The sequence below is a fragment of the Remersonia thermophila genome, chromosome 2 (assembly GCF_042764415.1).
Source record: "Remersonia thermophila strain ATCC 22073 chromosome 2, whole genome shotgun sequence".
Classification (NCBI taxonomy): Eukaryota; Fungi; Ascomycota; class Sordariomycetes; order Sordariales; family Chaetomiaceae; genus Remersonia; species Remersonia thermophila.
The window spans coordinates 4,365,918-4,385,555 of NC_092218.1; the positions used below are offsets into that span (position 1 = coordinate 4,365,918).

The 19,638-nt window shown below is 64.0% G+C and overlaps 6 protein-coding genes across 6 annotated transcripts; 4 read left to right on the top strand and 2 right to left on the bottom strand.

Moving 5' to 3' along the window:
- Positions 1 to 439: 439 nt before the first annotated feature.
- Positions 440 to 1,940, top strand: VTJ83DRAFT_2658 (uncharacterized protein; the record flags this gene model as incomplete). The annotated part of the gene is made up of 3 exons (XM_071008952.1): positions 440 to 486; positions 773 to 1,709; positions 1,812 to 1,940. The coding sequence occupies 3 exons, from the start codon at positions 440 to 442 to the stop codon at positions 1,938 to 1,940; spliced, it is 1,113 nt and encodes a 370-aa protein (XP_070869198.1).
- Positions 1,941 to 2,300: 360 nt separating this feature from the next.
- Positions 2,301 to 4,226, bottom strand: VTJ83DRAFT_2659 (uncharacterized protein; the record flags this gene model as incomplete). The annotated part of the gene is made up of 1 exon (XM_071008953.1): positions 2,301 to 4,226. The coding sequence occupies one exon, from the start codon at positions 4,224 to 4,226 to the stop codon at positions 2,301 to 2,303; it is 1,926 nt and encodes a 641-aa protein (XP_070869199.1).
- A 626-nt stretch (positions 4,227 to 4,852) lies between these two features.
- On the top strand, positions 4,853 to 7,481 carry VTJ83DRAFT_2660 (uncharacterized protein; the record flags this gene model as incomplete). The annotated part of the gene is made up of 2 exons (XM_071008955.1): positions 4,853 to 6,652; positions 6,738 to 7,481. 2 exons carry the CDS (start codon positions 4,853 to 4,855, stop codon positions 7,479 to 7,481), a joined length of 2,544 nt encoding a protein of 847 aa, XP_070869200.1.
- A 1,479-nt stretch (positions 7,482 to 8,960) lies between these two features.
- On the top strand, positions 8,961 to 11,513 carry VTJ83DRAFT_2661 (uncharacterized protein; the record flags this gene model as incomplete). Its single annotated transcript, XM_071008956.1, has 1 exon — positions 8,961 to 11,513. The coding sequence occupies one exon, from the start codon at positions 8,961 to 8,963 to the stop codon at positions 11,511 to 11,513; it is 2,553 nt and encodes an 850-aa protein (XP_070869201.1).
- Positions 11,514 to 12,880: 1,367 nt separating this feature from the next.
- On the bottom strand, positions 12,881 to 15,260 carry VTJ83DRAFT_2662 (uncharacterized protein; the record flags this gene model as incomplete). Its single annotated transcript, XM_071008957.1, has 2 exons — positions 12,881 to 14,697; positions 14,930 to 15,260. The coding sequence occupies 2 exons, from the start codon at positions 15,258 to 15,260 to the stop codon at positions 12,881 to 12,883; spliced, it is 2,148 nt and encodes a 715-aa protein (XP_070869202.1).
- A 3,224-nt stretch (positions 15,261 to 18,484) lies between these two features.
- On the top strand, positions 18,485 to 19,477 carry VTJ83DRAFT_2663 (uncharacterized protein; the record flags this gene model as incomplete). The annotated part of the gene is made up of 2 exons (XM_071008958.1): positions 18,485 to 19,249; positions 19,319 to 19,477. The coding sequence occupies 2 exons, from the start codon at positions 18,485 to 18,487 to the stop codon at positions 19,475 to 19,477; spliced, it is 924 nt and encodes a 307-aa protein (XP_070869203.1).
- Between the last annotated feature and the right edge of the window lie 161 nt (positions 19,478 to 19,638).

Genomic DNA, 19,638 nt, shown 5'->3' on the forward strand with positions numbered 1-19,638 from the left:
CCTGTAACTATCTAGTATAGTAGTAGCTAGCGGATTTACGGCAGCGTCCCATGCGTTCTGGGGGCATGATCCTTTTACATTTCCCGAATAGGCAATCCGCGGGTGTTATTGGCTTGGCTGTGCATGTGTGGCTTGAGGCTTAACGGGAAACAGGGCAAGCTGAAGCCCGGCCCCCTCCGCTGCAAGGGCGGGATGGCAGAACCTCACCGGTTGTTTGATGAAAACCCTGCACCTGCTGGTACGCAATATGTACTATACATGTGCACCAAATTTCCAGGGCGCGAAGGCTCTCCATCATGTTCTGCAGGCCGGGGTGGGAGTCGTAGCCGGTTCATCCCATCCAAGCCACCTCAGGTCCCCAAGGTGGAACAAGCGCGACGCGGGGTCCTGGACGTTTTGGCCGAATGCCCCGCCAGAGCTGCCCGTCGCGGGGCATCCAATGCCAATGCAGCCTCCCGGCCATCGTCGTAGTACCTTGCCCTTCAGGTACCTTGCTTTTTCGCAAGCTCAGGACCTTTGGCGACGTGGGTACCTGATCTACGTACCTGACCGTAGACAAACCATCCTGCTTGAACCGGTCACATACTATAAGCGGCATTGGCACGACGTTTCTCCCGTCTATCGGCGCACGACGGCGAAGCGAAGGAAGCGCCCAAGCGAACCCCCTCGCCAGTGAACACATCCATCTCCCGCCTGGAAGCTCGGCGCCCCGTCCACATCGCAACACACACCACCCGTCCACCCACGTCTCCAAAGGGCGCCAACCTGCCAGCCTGTTCCACCCGATCCTGAGCCCGCCAGCCACCGGGGGCAGCCGTACCGCCGCCGTCGACCACCGCCGTCATCCCGCCGCCCACCATGGACCCCCGCCGCCACCGCCAACGTCCTCCTCAACACGGCCGCCCTCCCCGCGCCTCGCCCTCGCCACGCGCACCCACGCGCAGCCCCCCTTCGTCGTCTCGACGCGCAAGCTGCCCATCCTAAAGGCCGGCCCCATCGAGGCGCTCCAGGCGCGGCTCAACCTCCCCGCCATCCCCGAGATGATCTTTGGCGACAACCTCGTGCGCGTCGCCCACCCGCGCACGGGCTGGTCCGTCGCCTTCTCGGCCGAGGGCGCGCTCGACACGGTGGACAAGACGGGCGCCGGCGAGGTGCTGCAGGTGGCGTACGCGCGCGAGTGGTCGCGCTCGCGCGAGGGGCAGCAGGTCGGCGTCGAGGTGGTGCGCATGTACGACTGGAGCTACTCGGCCGTGTACAAGGGGGACGAGGTCCCTGCTTCTGTTTCTTCTTCCTCTGCTGCTGCTGCTGCTGCTGCTGCGGGTGGAGACGGAGAGGGAAAAGGAAACGGGAACGGGGAGGAGGAACCAAGCGAGCCGGGAGAGCACGGGAGGACGGCAAGGCGGAGGCTGGCGGTGGATGAGACGGGCAGGACCGAGATCCCGATCGAGCTGCTCAAGCGCCGCGACCCCATCCTGTTCGCCGACGAGGTGGTGCTGTACGAGAGCGAGCTCGACGACAACGGGACCAGCGCCATGACGGTCAAGCTGCGCGTCATGGAGGAGCGCATGCTGCTGCTGTGCCGGCTGTTCATGCGGCTGGACGGCGTGCTCGTGCGCGTGCGGGATACGAGGCTCTACGTCGAGTTTGCGACCGAGGACGTGATTCGCGAGTACACGGCGAGGGAGGATACGTTTGAGAACGTGAAGCGGGTAGGTCGTTCTCCTGGTTCGGTTGCCTTTGCCTGGCTTTGGCATTGGAAGAAGAAGAAAAAAGAAAGAGTTGCTGACGATGCCCCGCCCCGGAAATATCAGAAACTCTTGATGAGCGGCCTGACCCCCGACGGCGTCACCGTCGCGCTGAGAGACTCCAACGAGGTGGCCCCGCTGTTGCCGATCGTCGAGCGGACGGTGGAACGTCTTTGCCTGGCAGACAAAGCGTAAGAGGGTTCGTTCGCACTTTGCCCTCCCAGCCCGCTCGGGAGCGACAAGAGAAGGCGAGAAAAAAAACAAGACGCATGGAATCCGGCGTTGGGACATGCATTACGGATCTATATCATGACTGACCATTACTGCGATGTTCTTTCGAAAGAGAGAGCCCGCCCGACGTGGTTTCCCCGATCCAAGCAACGCTGATGATACCCAGAGTCCATTCCACCCTGAAAATCCACAAGCCAACAACAACCCATGACCCATGATACCCATGACCCTTCCCATGCGAACGTGAACGTGAACAATGCTCCCCCGTGCAACAACATGACGGCTAGATCCATCCTCGCTTCTTCTCCCCCCCCGCGAGCCAGCTTACCGAGCATACGGGCTCGGACCGGGCGACGAGCTCTCGACCACCTCAAACGACAGCTGCCACTGATCCACCTCCTTGAACTTCTTGGCCGCCTTCTGCAGCTCCTCGCCCAGCAGCGGCTTCTCCCTGGCGGGGAGCTCCGCCTCGCCGTCTCTGCCGTCCCCACCGTCCCCACCGTCCCCGCCGTCCTCGGCGTCGTCGCTGCCGCCCACAACAATCTCTTCCTCGACGGCATCGTTTTCCTTGTCCTCGTGCGCCGCCGACCCGTACGTCCGCACGGCGCGCTTCTTCGGCCCGGCTCCGGCGCCGGCGGCTTTGGCCTGGCGATTCGCCGCGGACCGGCTCGGCGGCTGGCGGGTCTTTTTGCGCCGGGCGGCCGCGCGAGCATCGACGTGGAACGTCTCGTCGTTGTCGTCGCCATCGGCGGCGGCCTCGTCGTCCGAGCCGTCGAGGTCGAACGGGTCGGTGCTGTCGCGGGCGCGGCCCGACGGCTTGTGCCTCCGGCGCGGGAGCAGCGCGGTGAGGTCGGCCGTGGTGAGCTTCTTGGGCGGCGGCGGCGGCTGTTGGGCGGGCTTCTTCGGGGGAGCGGGCTTCGCCGGGACGAAGTTGGGCGAGTGGGTGAGCGAGGGCGGGGAGGACAGCTCGGACGAGCTGGCGTCGTCCAGCTCCGGGGTCTTGGCGGCGTGCGTGGGAGGCTTGCGGGTGCGGTAGGTGCGGTGCGCCAGGTTGTCGAGAGGCGGCAAGGCGACGGGGCTGCCGCTCTCGGAGTCGCTGCTGCTGAGAGGGGGCGCCATGTCCGGATCGTCCCGGGCGGGGGTGGAAAAGCGATCCGGGGACCGCTGCCGGGTCCGGCCGCGCGGCGGGCTGGGCGTACGCTCGACCTCGACCTCGACCTCGACCTCGACCTCGACGGACTGGAGGGGCACGTCGGCGGGGGCCTCGGGTTCGGCGTCGGCGTCGGCGGCACGCCGTTTCTCTCGGCCGTCGTGGTGGCTCTCCAACGACTTGCGCTTGCGCCATGACGGGACGGGCGACTCGTCGCGCGGGGCGTCGGCCGCCTGGGAAGACCGCGTCCGGCGCCTCGCCTGGCCGAGCGGGGTGGACTCGCCGTCCGGGCCGGAATCGTCACCGTCGCCGAGGATGCTCGCTTGCCGTGACGCTTGCGGGCCGCGGGAGACGGATCGCTCCGCCCGGGCCTTCCGCGCGGTGCCGACGACGCTCGGCTCGCGGGCACGACGCCGGAAGTTGCCAAAGTTGATGGTGGAGCTGATGCTGGGCGTCATCTGGCCTCGGCTGCCGGGCCGCATGGGCGGGTCATCGCGGCCCGCGATGCTCGACTGCCTCGGCCGGCGCCTGAACATGCCAACGCTAAAGGTAGACGTGTCGGCCGAGCGGTAGCCCGTCTGGGAATCCGGAATGACGGCCTCTGTGTCGTCCAGGGTGTCGTCGAGGTTGGCGTAGAGATCGTCGTCCAAATCGAAGCCCGACACGTCCGTCAAGCGGGGCGCCCTGCCCCGCGCGGGCTCCGGGTCGGCGCTTCCGGGGGGGTTCAGCTGCGAGGTCGACGAAAGGTCGTCGAGGCGGCCCATGGCCTCGTCCCGCCTCTGCATCGCGCTGTCAAGCGCCCGGGTTTGGTCCGGGTTCAGGCTGAGGCGTTGAGAAGCCCGCGTGGTGCGGCCGCCGGTCTTGGCGGCCTCGGCGACACGCTGGGCGATGCGCTCCTTTTCGCGGTCGCTGACATCGTAAATATCGCTGCTGGGAACCACTGCTCGCGACACGGCGGCCTTTGCAGCGGGTGGTGGCGTTGCTGACGATGGCTCTTGTTGTTGTTGTTGTTGTTGGGGCGGCGGAGACGCGGCTCTGGCCTTGCCCTTGGTGGTGCTCGCCGCAGCGGCGAGCGACTTTTTCGGCCGAGGTCGCGGCATTGGAACGACAGGACTGCACTCGACTTGGCCTGAGATCGATCCGGTGGGGGGGGGGGGGGGGGAGATTGGACGTGCCGGAAGGATGTCGGCGGATGGGAGGGATCGGGTGCTGGTGTGGAGGGGCGTAAGGAGGATGTACTGCGTAGGACGGGATGAGGTCGCGCGTGGGGTTGCTTGAAGAAAGATTGGCGACGCGTCGGACGCGACAAACAAATGAACGAACACAGCCGTAACACAGTCACGCACTGCGTAACGTTACCGCGTACGATACCAAGTGCCATCCGTCCTTGTACCGACCGCCCCACTTTTTGTCGTGCAGCCAAGCTAAGCCCGGCCCGACCCACCTCGCGGGTCCCTGCTAGGTACCCACTTCTTGGCATTTCACCGCCCGGCAGAAAAAGTTCCCCGGCCAAAATTTCTGGTCTTCGTTCCTTGCCGTCTCGTGCAGAAGCCAATTGCACGCCCCGCCGTCATAACAGCTTCACGACGACGACGACGACGACGACGACGACGACTGCGAGGTCGGGTTTCTTTTCATCTCCGGCAAGCACAAACTTGTCATTTGCCATTGCAGCTCAGCCGTGCTCCTCCTTAGCACGGTCTGGCAATCCCCATCTGCACGCACCATGGCGCCCTCCCAAAAACGCAAGACGCCTCGGGACGATTTCGACGACGACTTCATCCACACCATCTCGGACAACGACGACGTTCCGCAGGAGGAGGAGGAGGTCACCTTTGAAGCCCCTCCGTCCAAGAAGGCCAAGACGGCTTCCTCGACCCAGCCCAAGCAAAAATCCAACAAGGACAAGAAGAAGAAGAAAAAGGGTTCCAAGAACAAGGATGGCCAAGATTCGGAGGAGGAGCCGGTAGAAGAGCCCTCGAGCATCTGGGGCGCCCAGGACGAGGACGACGGCGCCATGGCCTCGGACTTTGAGTTCGGCGGCGACAACGACGGGGCGGTGCTCGGCGAGGGCGAGTTTGAAGGGTGGGGGTTCGAGGGCGCCAAGAAGGCTCTGGGCAGCGGAAGCGCTGCTGCGCAGGGGACCAAGGCGGGCGTGGACCTGGACGAGATCATTCGCCGCCGGAGGGAGAAGAAGGAGAAGGGGGGTGCGGGGAACGCCGAGGACGACCAGGCTGGAGAGTCGGCGGAGGACAGCGACGAGGACGCGGTGGATGTGGAGGACATGGTGGACCTGGACGATGAGGTGCTGGCCGAGGATGGGTTCGGCATGGGTGTTGGGTCGGATGTCGAGGAAGAAGACGAGGAAGGCGGGGGAGGAGAAGGGGGCGGTGGAGGAGGAAGAGGAAGAGGAGACAAGGGCAAGAAGGGCCAAGAAGAGGAGGAGGAGGAGGATGAGGAGATGGCGGACGCTGGAGATGCGTCAGATCAAGACAACGACGACGACGACGCTGGGTCCGACGCCGATTCGACAGCCACGCCGGTGCCTCACCCCGACGACGAGCGCGACGGGTCGGAAGACGACGACGACGACGAAGACGAGGACGCCGAGGAGGAGGCGCGGCGCAAGGAGTTCTTTGCGGCGCCCGAGGAAGCCGCCGACAAGGGCAACGTGACGTCGTTCCAGAGCATGTCGCTGTCCCGGCCGATCCTCCGCGGCCTCGCCTCGGTCGGCTTCGCCAAGCCGACCCCCATCCAGGCCAAGACGATCCCCATCGCGCTCATGGGCAAGGACGTGGTGGGCGGGGCCGTGACGGGCTCCGGCAAGACGGCGGCGTTTGTGGTGCCCATCCTGGAGCGCCTGCTGTACCGGCCCAAGAAGGTGCCGACGACGCGCGTGGTGATCCTCGCGCCGACGCGCGAGCTGGCCATGCAGTGCCACGCGGTGGCCACCAAGCTGGCGAGCCACACCGACATCAAGTTCTGCCTCGCCGTGGGCGGGCTGAGCCTCAAGGTGCAGGAGGCGGAGCTGCGGCTGCGTCCCGACGTGGTGATCGCGACGCCGGGCCGCTTCATCGACCACATGCGCAACTCGGCCAGCTTCGCGGTCGACACGGTCGAGATCCTGGTGCTCGACGAGGCGGACCGCATGCTCGAGGACGGGTTCGCCGACGAGCTCAACGAGATCCTGACGACCATGCCCAAGTCGCGCCAGACCATGCTCTTCTCGGCCACCATGACGTCGACGGTGGACCGGCTGATCCGGGTCGGCCTCAACAAGCCCGTGCGCATCATGGTGGACTCGCAAAAGAAGACGGCGGGGACGCTGACGCAGGAGTTTGTGCGGCTGCGGCCGGGCCGCGAGGAGAAGCGCATGGGCTACCTGGTGCAGATCTGCAAGACGCTGTACACGGAGCGCGTCATCATTTTTTTCCGGCAAAAGAAGATTGCCCACCGGGCCCGCATCATCTTTGGCCTGCTGGGGCTGTCGTGCGCCGAGCTGCACGGAAGCATGAACCAGGCCCAGGTACGTCCCCGACTTGACAAGGCGTCGGTTGAGAAGCGGAGAAGCGGAGAAGCGGAGAAGCGAGCTAACCCCGCGGCTTCGGCAGCGCATCGCCAGCGTGGAGGCCTTTCGCGACGCCAAGGTCGGCTTTTTGCTGGCCACGGACCTGGCGTCTCGCGGTCTCGACATCAAGGGCGTCGACACGGTCATCAACTACGAGGCTCCCCAGTCGGTCGAGATCTACGTCCACCGCGTCGGCCGCACGGCCCGCGCCGGGCGCAGCGGCGTGGCCCTGACGCTCGCCGCGGAGCCGGACCGCAAGGTGGTCAAGGCGGCGGTCAAGGCGGGCAAGGCGACGGGGGCCAAGATTGTCAGCCGGACGGTGGACGCGGCGGAGGCGGACAGGTGGCAGGAGCAGATTGACGGCATGGAGGAGGAGATTGACGAGATTCTGCGCGAGGAAAAGGAGGAGAAGCAGCTGGCGCAGATGGAGATGCAGGTCAAGAAGGGCGAGAACCTGATCAAGTACGAGGACGAGATCAAGTCGCGGCCCAAGCGGACGTGGTTCGAGTCGGAGAAGGACAAGAAGGCGGCCAAGGAGGCCGGGCGGACGGAGCTCAACGGCCTGCGCGAGGCGCTCAAGAAGAAGAGCGCCGGCAAGCTGAGCAACAAGGACAAGAAGCGGCTCGACGCCAAGGCCGAGCGGACGGGATCCGGCAGCGGCGGGCCGGGCAAGTCGTGGAAGAAGGGCCGCGCCGAGCGGGATGGCAAGGGAGCCGTGCTGAACCTGAAGAAGGTGAAGAAGCCCAAGAGCATGAAGCCGGGGGCCGGGAGGAAGGGGAGGCGGTAGGTAGGTAGGTAGGTAGCTGGGCGACCTGGAAACCCCTACCTAGGTACCTAGGTAGCCTAGGTACGGACAGGGAAGGGGAAGAGAACGAGGATTATTGTTGTTCTTGTGTTTTGTTGTGTTGTTTCTCGAAAACGGCACGGCATGGCTTTGTACATCCATCCATCCATCCACGCCTGGAAATCTATAGTAGCCTTCTGTAAATAGGTGCTGATGCCTACCCACCTACACGGAGACGGTAATCATCGGTGGATACACTCCCGGGGTTGAAGAGGGTTTGTTTTGTCTCGCCATGTCTCGTGTTGCTTACCATGCCGGGTGAGGGGGGGGGGCTTTCTGGAGGCCTTGGGAGGCCTTCCAAGGCCCGGAAGGGAAAGGGAGCAAAGACGGAAGTGAGCCGAAACCTTACGTGGGAACCAACCTGTGGCTTTGGCGGTTGGTCTTGGCTGAGTGACGTAGTTGGCGGGTGGGGCGCTGAACCTGGGGTCCATCCCAGTGCGTCCCGTGTCGGGTTCCAGTGGAACGGGTCTCGATGCGTTTCGGCTGACATGCATGCATTTCCCTCCCCGATAAGCCATGCTTCCAACCAACTAATCAACTAATCAACCAACTAATCATCGTTGGTGAACGGTTAGCTAGCCTCTCTCTCTCTCTAACAACGTACCCAATTTTCTTATCACCACCACCACCACCACCACCACCACCAGTACAACCACCACCAGTACAATATCCCCCTCCCTCCCACCCCCTTTTTCCATGCTGGGGAGGATGGGTCATCACGTTTGAGCATTCCGGTCCGCCGCCAGGACGATCGTCGGCGTCGCAATTGAGCCTGCCTACCTGCACACCCCGTCGACGACCCTCACCGGCCCTTTTCCGACCATTGGACCCAAAGCACTTCCTCTCCTCGCCCTCGAACCATCCCGCTGCTAGTTTCGCAACCGACTCCCAAGCCTCCCAAGCCTACGATCCATCCTGGCGCCCTTTACCCCCTCCCGCATCCTCCTCCAACGCCTCCCACCCCTCGCCCGCTTCCCCCCCTCTCCAACATCCTCGCCCTTCCGCCCTCTCCGCCCGCCCCCGAACCAGCCCGTGCGGCGTCTTCCGCACCCGCTCTCCCACCCTCACCCGTTCCTCCCGGCCCCGCGACCACAGGGCCTCGCTCGGGCCCTTGCTCCGCTCCTCCCGGCCACGCTACGCGCCCGGTACAAAGAGCGGCTGATCCACCTGCGCTGGGATCTTGTTCCGTGGTGGAAATACCGTATGCAGCTTCGTGTCTGGACGGCTCTTGTCAAGCACCAACAGGAGAACAGGACCCAACCCAAACCGGCCGAGCAGACCGAAAAGGACTGGCGGGAACCCTCGGATCGATCGACATCCCGTTCGTCGTTGCGCCTGCGCCTGCGCGTAACCCTATCGTCACCAAGAGAAAAAGACAACAGGGGCGTTGGCTCCCGTGATGGGCTGGCAGGCAACAAGACGATGCAGCAGGGATACAGTTCCTCCGACAGCAGCGATGGCTACGGGGCCCGGTATGGGCGGTACGGTGACGCCTCTCCGGGCCCGGAGCGCGAGCGCGAGCGCGGCGCCCGCCGGAAGAAGCTCGCCGTCTTGGCGGGCAACGTCTACCGCGCCGGCGTGGCCGCTGCGAGCGAGATCAGGGAGCAGTACAACAACTCGCGCGCGGCGGCGATGGCGGCCCGGAGCATGGACCCTTCGGCCGCCGGCGGCGGCGGCAGCGGCGGCAGCGGTGGTGTCTCGCAGACCGTGGTGGCCGACATACCCTCGTCCTTCCCGCACGTGTCCATCATCACGCACGGCGAGGAGCAGCTGGTGCTGTTCCCGACGTACGCCAAGAGGCACGTGCGGGAGCCTGTGCCGCCGTGGTTTCGGTCCGCCGTCGGCGGCGGCGGCGCCGCGGACCCCGGCGCGTCGGGCATGAGCGAGGAGGAGTTTTGGAAGCGGCAGTGGACGCAGGCCGAGGACGAAAAGGCCGTGGTGGACGTGGACGTGCGTGGGTGGCTCTACACGCCCCACAGGGGCCCCATGACGCGGCGAAACCGCATGGTGATCGGGCTGGCGAGGAGGCTTAGCGGGATCCCGGCCCCGGCGGCGACAGCGGGAGCAGCAGCAGCAGGAGGAGGAGGAGGCATGGCCGATGAAGAGGAACAACGCAGGATCGCCCGCGAGGCTCGCGAGATCGAGGCACGGGGCCAGATGGAAGAGGATGTCGCGAGCCGTGGAGGATACAGCGAACCGCCCGGTGGCGGCCGCAACAGCAATAGCAACCATCTCCGGACCGAGCCATCGCCGCCGCCCCCGCGCAGGACAACGATGAGCAGCAGCACCCTCGCCCCGGCCGACATGACCGACGCGGAGCTTGCCGTGGCCAACGCCAACCTCATGGCGCGGATCGGGCCCTTCATGACGACGCCGCTCGTCCAGACGCCCGTCTCCCTCTTCTTCTACAACGACACGCAGTCGCGATCCTACACGGTCACGACGGACGACGCGGGCCACTTCTACACGCGCGTGGCGCTCGAGTTCGTGCCGACCGAGATGCGCATCCTCGCCACCGAGTACCTCTCGACGACGCAGCCCGTCCAGGTGATCGACCCCCGCGGCGTCAGCCTCATCAGCGACGTCGACGACACGGTCAAGCAGTCCAACATCCTCCTCGGCACGCGCGAGATCTTCCGCACCGTCTTCGTGCGCGACCTGGCCGACCAGACGGTGGACGGCGTGCGCGAGTGGTACGGGCGCATGCGCGACCTGGGCGTCGAGATGCACTACTGCTCCAACAGCCCCTGGCAGCTGTTCCCCCTGCTGGCCAGCTTCTTCCACATCGCCGGCCTGCCGCGCGGGTCCATGCACCTCAAGCGCTACACCGGCATGCTGCAGGGCATCTTCGAGCCCGTCGCCGAGAGGAAGAAGGGCACCCTCGACACCATCCTCCGCGACTTCCCGGAGCGCAAGTTCTTGCTGGTCGGGGACAGCGGCGAGGCCGATCTCGAGGTGTACACGGAGCTGGCCCTGGCGAACCCGGGCAGGATCCTGGCCGTGTTTATCCGCGACGTGACGACCCCGGAGCAGCCTGCCTTCTTTGACCCTTGGTTAAGCATCGACGGCGGCGGCGCGCCGGCCCGGGAACGCCCGCAGGAACCCAAACGGCCCAGGCCGCTGCCGCCGCGCTCCCCGGCTCCGTCTCTTGCGCCTTCGACGAGCTCGGGGCCCGTCATGGGGACGTTGATCGACCTGAGCGACCCGGAGCCGGCACCGGCCGGCCCAGCGCCGTCGCAACGCGGCCCAAAGCCTTCTTCTCCCTCTTCGTCCAACGCGCCTGGCTCGGGGCCGGCTCCCGCGAAGCCACGCCAGGCAAGCCCGCTGCCGCCGGCCAAACCCGCCAGTCTGCGGAGCAAACCGACCGATAGCGGCAGCCCTAGCGCTGCCTCCAGCCTTGCCGGCAACACCAACCTCCCCAGAAGCGCGGCCGTCGAGCCCCAAACGCTCCCTCTCCGCCCGCTCAACAAGCCCGCCCCTCCGCCGCCACCGCCCCCTCGGCGCAGCGGGACGTCTGGCTCCCTGGCTCAGGGACAGCCGACGACGCAACAACAACAGCAGCAGCAGCAGCAGCAGCCACCACAACCAGCGGCGGCGGCAGCAGCAGCAGCAGCACAACGAGCCACCGCCGCCCACCCCCGACCACCCCCCCTGATGACCGTGACCCCGCCTCCAGGAGGGAAGGCCAACGCCCTTCCCCGGCGGGAGCCCTTCCCCGCGCCGGCGCCGTCCATGCCCGGCTCGTACCCGCCGTCCCCCGCCTCGGCCGCCGACGCGGCCGCCGTCAACAAGAAGGTCGACCTCTGGCTTCGGCGGCTGGCGCGCGCGCGCGAGCTGCTCGACGCCCAGGGGGTCCGGCTGCACACGTGGCGGCGCGGGGACGACGTGGCGGACGAGGCCGAGCGGATCGTCAGGGAGGCGCTCAGGGGGATGGGGGTTTCGGTTCCTGGCGGCAAGCGGGGGACGGGGCGCTGATGGTTGGCGTTGAGGAACAATTTCCTGCGGCCTCTTGGGCGCTGGTGCTTGGGTCATCTTGATACCGCTCACGGTCCTTGGGAGAGGGAGGGTGTCGCAAAAAAAAAAAAAAAAAAGGGGGGGGGGGGGAGGGAGGGAGATGTATGAAGACGGGCGGGGATGGACATGGACTTGGATGATCATGGAGCCTAGAGAAAAAGCGGAGCGGACGCGTGGAGGTGTATGAATGAGTGAACGAATCCACGAAGACGGAGCGTATGCTCGGATAGAGTTTCCTTTTGAGTCTTGATAGATGGGGAGGGGATGCCTTTACGATGAGGTCCCTGCGTTGCGTTGGGATCCTTTCCGATGTTCCTCTCAAGATGTTTAACTAGTTGGTCTTTGGCCATAGGGAATGAAGAAGACCCTCGTTACCTCGTTGCAGGATGGACCAACAGGAGCAAGCAGCTTCCGAGGCAAAAGAAAGTCAACACACACACACACACACACAGCATCATCATCGTCATCTGCGGGTCATCACCACACGCCGCAGGGCAACAAAGACCCCTCGTGGTTTCTGAAACGTACACGGATAACCAGCTTAGCGGCAACCAACCATCCAGATAACGCGAAGCCGTCCCCCGCTCGTGCCATGCAGATCTTGCCTGGGAAGATCATGATCCCGCAGCGAGAAAACAACTACGCAGTACAAACCGCGCCACCCACCGCCCACCCCGGCTTTCCTCTCCTACTCCTCCCGGCGGGTTCAAGGAGGGGGGGATAAGGGGGAGGGGGAGGGGGAGGGCTATCGATACTAGAACGCGCGCCCACGACCACCTCGAAACGACAAGACGGAAAAAAAAAAAAAAAAAAAGACACCAACGAAATTGGCTACCTTGTGGGGGAAGCATGGTATCGAGACCTCAACGCCGTGCCCATGATGTGATGAGAATGATGAGAATGATGAGAATGATGAAAATGATGATGACGATAGTGGCGGTATAGAAGATTGATTATATGGCTTCTCCCCTTCCCCCTTTTTCCCTTCCTTTCCTTTTTTTCTTCTTCTTCCCCTCCCCTGGTCCTGAGGTTCCGGAGAGGCCTGCATCCCGCGTGCGTGTGTGACCGCCATCCGCCTGCTGGGGTGTTCCGTTGCCTCCGGTTCCTGGGCTCTGTTGTAACTAACGTGTGCGGTGGCACGCTCGTGGGTATAAGTATTATACAGCGGTGTATGCATGTCAGGGTGTGCGTATGTATGTTCGGGTCTGTGTGTGTGTATGTGTGTGTGTGTGTGTGTGTGTGTGTGTGTATGTGTGTGCGCGTGTGTGCGCGCGGTTCGTGCTCGATAGGCAGACATCCGCGCAGGGTTCCATTCACTTCCCCGCCTCCTACGCCTTGCCCTTCGCAGGCTCTTCCTGCTGTTCAGCAGCCCTCGCTGCCGCTTGTTGCGCCGCCCGTATCCTCGCCTTCTCTTCCCTCAGCCTCCTCATCTCGACATCATCCAGCAAGAATTTCTGCTCGTCCACCTCCAACGCGCTCCTGCCACCGGGCTGCCGCGCGCTCCCGGGCCCGTTTCCTGGGCTGCTGCTGCTGCTGCCGCTGCTGCTCGGACCTGCCCCGTTCTGAGCCTCCATCAACCTCTTGTAAGGCTTGAACGGCAGCTGCGGCGCGTGGTTGGGCGTCGCGCCGGGGAGCTCGTACTCGACGATGTCGGTCGAGTAGTGGTAAAAGCCGTCCTTGGTCGGGGGCAGCTCCGCCTCGGCCTGGGGTTCCGCGAGCTTGCGGACGGCGCCCTTCTCCATGGCCTCAAAGTCCTCCGTCGTGGCGTAAGGGGGAAGCGGGCCCATGTTGGTGGCGGGCGACGCGACGCCGAGCAAGGGAGAGTCTTGTTCCCAGGAGAACCGGCGATCGTTGCCGTAGGGCGAATGGGCGTGGCCTGCGGCGGCGGCGGCTTCTTGGAAGCGGCGATTGATGATGGCTTCGTCGGGCGGGACCGTCGGAGAGACGACGGCGGGGGTGGGGGTGACCTTGTTGGGGCCGTAGGAGACGACGATGGGCGCAGGAGCGGGGCGGGGCGGGGAGGGGGAGGTGGAGGAAGGGTGGGAGGGTTGGTCGACGCCGCTGCCGCGGCTGGTGTTGGCGTGGGAGTAAAAGTTGTAGTCGCCGGGAAAGGGAGCGGCAGAGGCGCCGGTGGCGGGGGTGAGGGGGGATGCGGACGGCGGCGGTTGCGCGACGGCGAGCCGTGGCGCGACGGTGGGAGTGACCGGGTTCGGGCCGTACGACACGACGATGGGCGTCTGCGACATTTGCGTCCTGAGCCTCGCCGCCGCGAGCTCCTCGCTCTCGATGCTACGGCCCTCGGTCCAGAAGCCGGCGCTGCTCAGGCCGGCGGTGGCGACGGCCGTGGTAGTGGTGGTGGTGGTGGTGGTGGCGGCGGTGGTGGTGGTAGTGGCAACGGCGGCGACGGCGGGGTACGTGGGGGAGTGAGCCGCCGTGGGAGAGTGGGAATAGGTGGAATAGGTGTGCGAGGCCGAGTGCAGCGAACGCACGTCGTCGTAGCCGGTAGAGCCGGGGAACCCGTCGAAGACGGGCTGGATGGGACACAGCGGCTCGTCCGAGTTGCCCGCCTCCGAGGTCGCACCGCCGGCGCGCTTCCTCTCGGGTCCTTTCCTCCATGCGCGCCGGTTGTGGTCGCGGTTCGCGGCGGCGGCGCCGCCGCCTGACAGCTCGGGATCCTCGCCGCGCCGACGCCGCCGGAAGTAGAGAAAGGAGCCCATGGCGCCGATGGCGATGCAGATGAGCGCGATGCCAACGCCCAGCGCGACCTTGGCGCCGATGTTGAAGCTGTCGGAACCCGACCCGGCGGCGTTGCGCGGCTGAAGGGTTGGCTGAAGGGTTGGCGCGATGCTGTCGCTGGCCGCCGACGTCCCGCTCGGCGTTGCTGTCGAGAGGGGCGGATCCCGCCGGCGAAGCTCGTCGGTCGGCGGCTGTGCGACCTCTACGTCCGCGATGCTGATGTTGCCGTCGTTGCCGTCGTTGCCAAGCGGCCTCGGCCGGACAAGGAACGTCCCCGTGATGCCTCGGCAATGGATGTCGTTGTCGTCGTCGGAACCGTAAAGCTCGAACCAGCAAGGGTCGTCGGAAATGAAGTTTAAGGTGACAGTGGCAGTGCCGTCGAACGGGCTGACATTGTCGATTCTGAGCTCTAATGTGGACAATCCGTCAGCACCCCGCAGGACATCAAGGAACTACGGTCTCGGTGGTCATAATGGACGCAACTCCAAGGAGCGAAAGAAAAAAAAAAGGAACACAATGCTAACTAGGCAGTGGTGGTGGTGGTGGTGGCGGCGGCGGCGGCGGCGGCGGCGCGAAGGACCAAAACAAAAGGAGAAAAAAAGAAAGGGGGGGGATGTGAGGCGGCTCAGGAGTTCACTCACTCTCAGTTGCTGTGAAGCCCGGGGTGCCGCACCAGCACGACAGCGAAGGATGGGCAAAGTCGGACCGGTAGGTGAGGGTGACGTCGTCAAGGTAGGAAAAGCCGGCGCTATCGGCCGTCGAGAAGAACAAGGTGTGGACGGCTCGACAGCGGGCGTTGGCGGGCGAGGCGAACGCCATCAGCAAGGCTGTTGGAAGGGCCAGGGAGGGAGCGACGGGGAAGGAGGTTTGGCGGCGGCGGCGCCGGCTGTTTCGCAGAGAGGGCCGTTTCGCCGTCGCCATAGCCGCGGCGTAGCGAGAGAGGCGCGTGTGTTGCTCACGCAAACATTGCATGGAGCTTCAGACCATGTCGGGAGAAAGGGGAGCGAGCGACCGAGCGACCAAGCGACCGAGCGACCGAACCGCCGTAAGGAAGACGGGCACGAGAGCGTGCTCAGCTGCGGAACGCGGGATGCGGGATGGATGGAGCAGCCCAAGACAAGTCCCGTCAAGCTGAGGTGGTAGTCATTGGCCGGGCAGCTTGGCCGGGCAGCTTGGCCGGGGAGGGCGCCCTGTGTGGGCGGTAGGTAATCTTGAGCTTAGCGTGGTGTATGTATGTCCACCAGGCAGACTGGGCTGAAGGGGGGCCGGCTTGGCTTGCACAAGGTCTGTTGGGGTGTGCAGAGCGCGAGACGAACCGAGACGAGCAGAGGGGAGACCAGCAGAAGAGACGAGCAGGGTACCTCAGGTAGGTCTGTACTGTGTGCGCAGTAACTAACGAGTAGTTTGCGCCCGATCAAGACACCGACCGAGCCAGGGCACACTCTCCACGAGCACGAGGGACGAATAAGGACCAAGGTGGGAGGGTCGATTCTGGATCCTCTCGGGACAGGACAGTCCAAGACGAAACCCTCCTGTCCGTGACAGGCGCATGATGACGTCCCCCGATCACTTCTCCCGCGCCGACGGCGACGTCTCACCCCCTTTGTCAAGCACCGAGCACGGCGTCTCGTCGCTGCGCGCTGCTGTGCCGCAATGGTGCAGCGGTCTGCTCCGGCGTCCCTCCCGGTGCGCCCCCTCCCCCCCCCCGGTCAGGGTTCCAACGATTCGTGTCGGCTAGGACGGGCTCTGGGGGCGCTTCCATGTGACGAGCATCTGGTCCATCTCATTCTCGGCGCGTCCATGCATGCCTGCTCTCCTGGGAATACGTTTCAAGTGGAATGAGCCCGTTTGCGTGGATATGGAGAGGAAAAAAAAAAACTAGAGAGCAGCTTTGTTGCTCTGCCGGGCCAGGAACCAGTGAATGAAGAAAGGGGAAAATGGCCGTTGTGCTTCGCCCACTGCCATAATTAGCGCGACCCGCCCAAGGTTGCAGAACGCTAGCAATGTTGAACGAGTGCTGATTGGCTGGCCGGCCGCCTGTCGCGCCAGCCCTTTCTGGGCCCCAGAACAATGGCGGGTTGGGCTGCATCGAGGGCGAGGGCACTTTCTCCTTTCCGTCTTGCCGTTTGTTCTTGGATGCACACACACACACACATACACACACAAGGGGAACGTCGGATGCCATAACGTTACTTACAAACCGACACCCGACACGACATGGCCATGTACGCTAGCGTTTTGTATGTGCAGAATATGTATTGTGGTACGCTAGACACTGATTAGGTACATACTATTCTATGTATATATACTACGTAGTAGACATTGCCATCGATGGGGTGAGGTGGCTAGGGTTGCTTGGATGCGGGGGGCCATTCCTCGCCCGTTGCATTGGGAGGGCTTTCTGATGGGGGTTTCCGTATGTGTACTACAGACTTTGTGCTTACGCAGAATACACTTCAGGTTGGTGTGTGTGTATACACAGTATATACTAGCTAGTATGTGTGTGTGTGTGTGCGTGTGTGTGTGTGCGTGTTCCACACGCTTGCTGGGGCCGGGTTCCCGGAACTGCGGCCCTCGTCGCATCTCGTCGCAGCGCTAGCTTCAGCTTGTTCAGATCAGCCAACGCCAAGCCGGCCGCTAACCACTCACGGCTGAGGTCCCCCGGAATTGGATGAGCGGTTGTCATCGGCCCGACCACACGCGGTTTGCGATCCACGGAACGGAACCTTGGACTCAGGCCTTGACACGAAGCCCGGCGTCTCTCCAGTGGCAGTGGGCAGGGAGGGGCCTGAAACCTTGCTTGACCTACGCTAAGAACGGCAGCAGCGGCTTTGCTGAGGTGCCAGATGAAATGGAGGCTTGCCCGTGGCATATTAATATCCAAACCGTCTGCGCGTGGTCTGCGTGTGGTTGCTGAGCGCTCGGGCGTCTCCTGGCATCAACATCTCGTGCCGCATGTGCTGAGATTGGCCTGGGATGTACTGCGTATAATTCACAAACTTCGCTTACCTTAACCCATCCAATGAGCCAACACCAAACCGGCTCGTTGTGGAAATGTACCTCGGGGGGGGGTGGGTAGCTCAGGTGAAGGTTGCTTTGCTCTTCATGGATGAAGTCATAAACAAGATGCCCAACCGGAGTTGTCTGCGTTGGTGATTCCTGACCTAACGATAACAAAGGTATGGTGGGCGCTCGGCTTCAACCTGACTCTTACCTCGGGCATCAACAGAGAGAGGTCCTGGGAGGGAGGGAAGGAGATCCAACTATTCGCCTCTTCGCTGGATGGTTGTAAGAAGCTCCCACGTTGGACGGCGACGTCAGGATCGGGTTCTGCTGGGTCCGCGTCCCATTCTGCAGTTGTGTAGTGAATACACTAGACCGGATCAGCGAAGGAGCCCGAACCCTGCAGGCCCGACCCCCGAGGTGCAGTTGGATGCAGAGAATGGATTCCAAAGAAGCGTTCCATGCGCTGCCCGCGCGGGAACCCCAACGCCCGGCCCGGGTTCGGCAACATCTCCCCCTAGGTTGCCCCTCCGGGTACAGCACCAGCCGGCCGGCCGGCCAGCCTAAGCGCCGCCGTTCCGGCCCATCGGGACGGGACGGTTTGCGGCATGCCTGCCCCGACAAACCCCCTCGGGTGAAGCATCCGAACCCTGAGGCCGAGAGCTTCCGAGGTTGGATTCTAGCCATTTGCGTTTTGGGGTGGCTTTTTCCTTGTTTTCTTTTTCTTGTGTTTTTGTTTTCTTGGGCTCTGCTTTCTCCAACTTCCAGGTTCGGTCGGCGGGGGGAGAAGACAAACGCCGCCCCGCGCCATCTCTTGCCGGACCCACCCCGGCAACCTTCCGCAATCCGTTATCCGATGACAAGCGCGCGCACTTACATGTTTCGGCTCTCGCCCGTGTCTTTCCCCCCCGCACTCCCGCTTCCCCCCCTCCTCCTCCATGACACCGTCGGCAGTGCAATCGCTATTTCAAAGACGCTCCGGCTGTCTTTTGCAACGCAAAGTGTCGGGTTGGGACCCTCGCTTGGCCATCGCTGTCATCAGTGATCGCTTCTCATCAGTACCGCGAAGGAGACAGTTGCACTTGGACACGGGCAGGGATAGCAGCAGGATATCAACAACAACAACAACAACAATAAGGCCAGCGAGCAACACCACCACCACCACCACCAACAACAGCAGCAGCAGCAGCACAATGGCGGCCGCTGAAAAGACGGCGGCCTGGGAGAAGCAGGTCCAGCGCAATCCCCACCCCGACTTCAAAACCGTCGAGGCCTCTCGCCCGGCCTTCCCCGCCGCCACCACCTTCCGCTACACCCAGACCCCGGACCCCAACTGGACCTTTGGCGGCGGCGCCAACGCCACCCTCACCCCGGAGGACCGCGCCAGGGGCCACGTCGTCATCGACCCGCACGCCCCGGGCCGGCCGGCCGCCTTCAACTACAAGCTCCTCATCTCGGCCGTGGTGCCCCGCCCCATCGCCTTCCTGTCGACGCGCTCGGCCGACGGCGCCACCACCAACCTGGCCCCCTTCAGCTACTTCCAGATGATCGGCCACGACCCGCCGCTCTTCGTCGTCGGCTTCGCCACCCCCGCCGGCGCGGCGCCGGGCGCGGCCAAGGACTCGCTGCGCAACCTGCGCGAGAGCGGCGAGTGCGTCATCAACGTCGTCTCGGAAGGGTTCGTCGAGGCGGCCAACGCGACGAGCGTCAACGCGCCGTACGGCGCCAGCGAGTGGGACCTGAGCGGGCTGACGCCGGCGTACGACTGCGAGACGGTGCGGTGCGCCCGCGTCCGCGAGGCCGTGTTCGCCGTGGAGGGCAAGCTCGAGAGCCTCCGCGAGTTTGAGAGCCGGGCGAGCCCCGGCCGGGTCGCCACCACGATGGCGGTGATCGAGGGGACGAGGTTCTGGGCGAGGGAGGACGCGGTGAACCAGGAGCACAACATGATCGATCCCAAGGTGCGTCGAGAACCAAGAAACCCCGGGAGAGAGCGAGAAGCGCTAACCTCTTTTTTTTTCTTGCTTCAGGTGCTGCGTCCGATCAGCCGGTTGGGAGGCATCACGTATGGTCGGGTGACGGAGGGCCTGGAGCTGCCTAGGCCGGACTTTGAGAAGGACGTCGGTGGTGCCGAGGGGATGGACAAGCTGACGAAGCAGCAGCAGCAACAGCAACAGCAACCAAATTGAAAAAGCGGGAGCACCGAGACAGAGAAACAGGGTGGATTCAGAGTCATGGGATCAGCGTGGCGTACCTGGGATGGGATCTGGATGATAGAGCCGATATAATAGAGGGGAATTGCAGAGCCAACCATGTCCACCCCAGAGGCATCAGAGAAGACCGCCAGAAA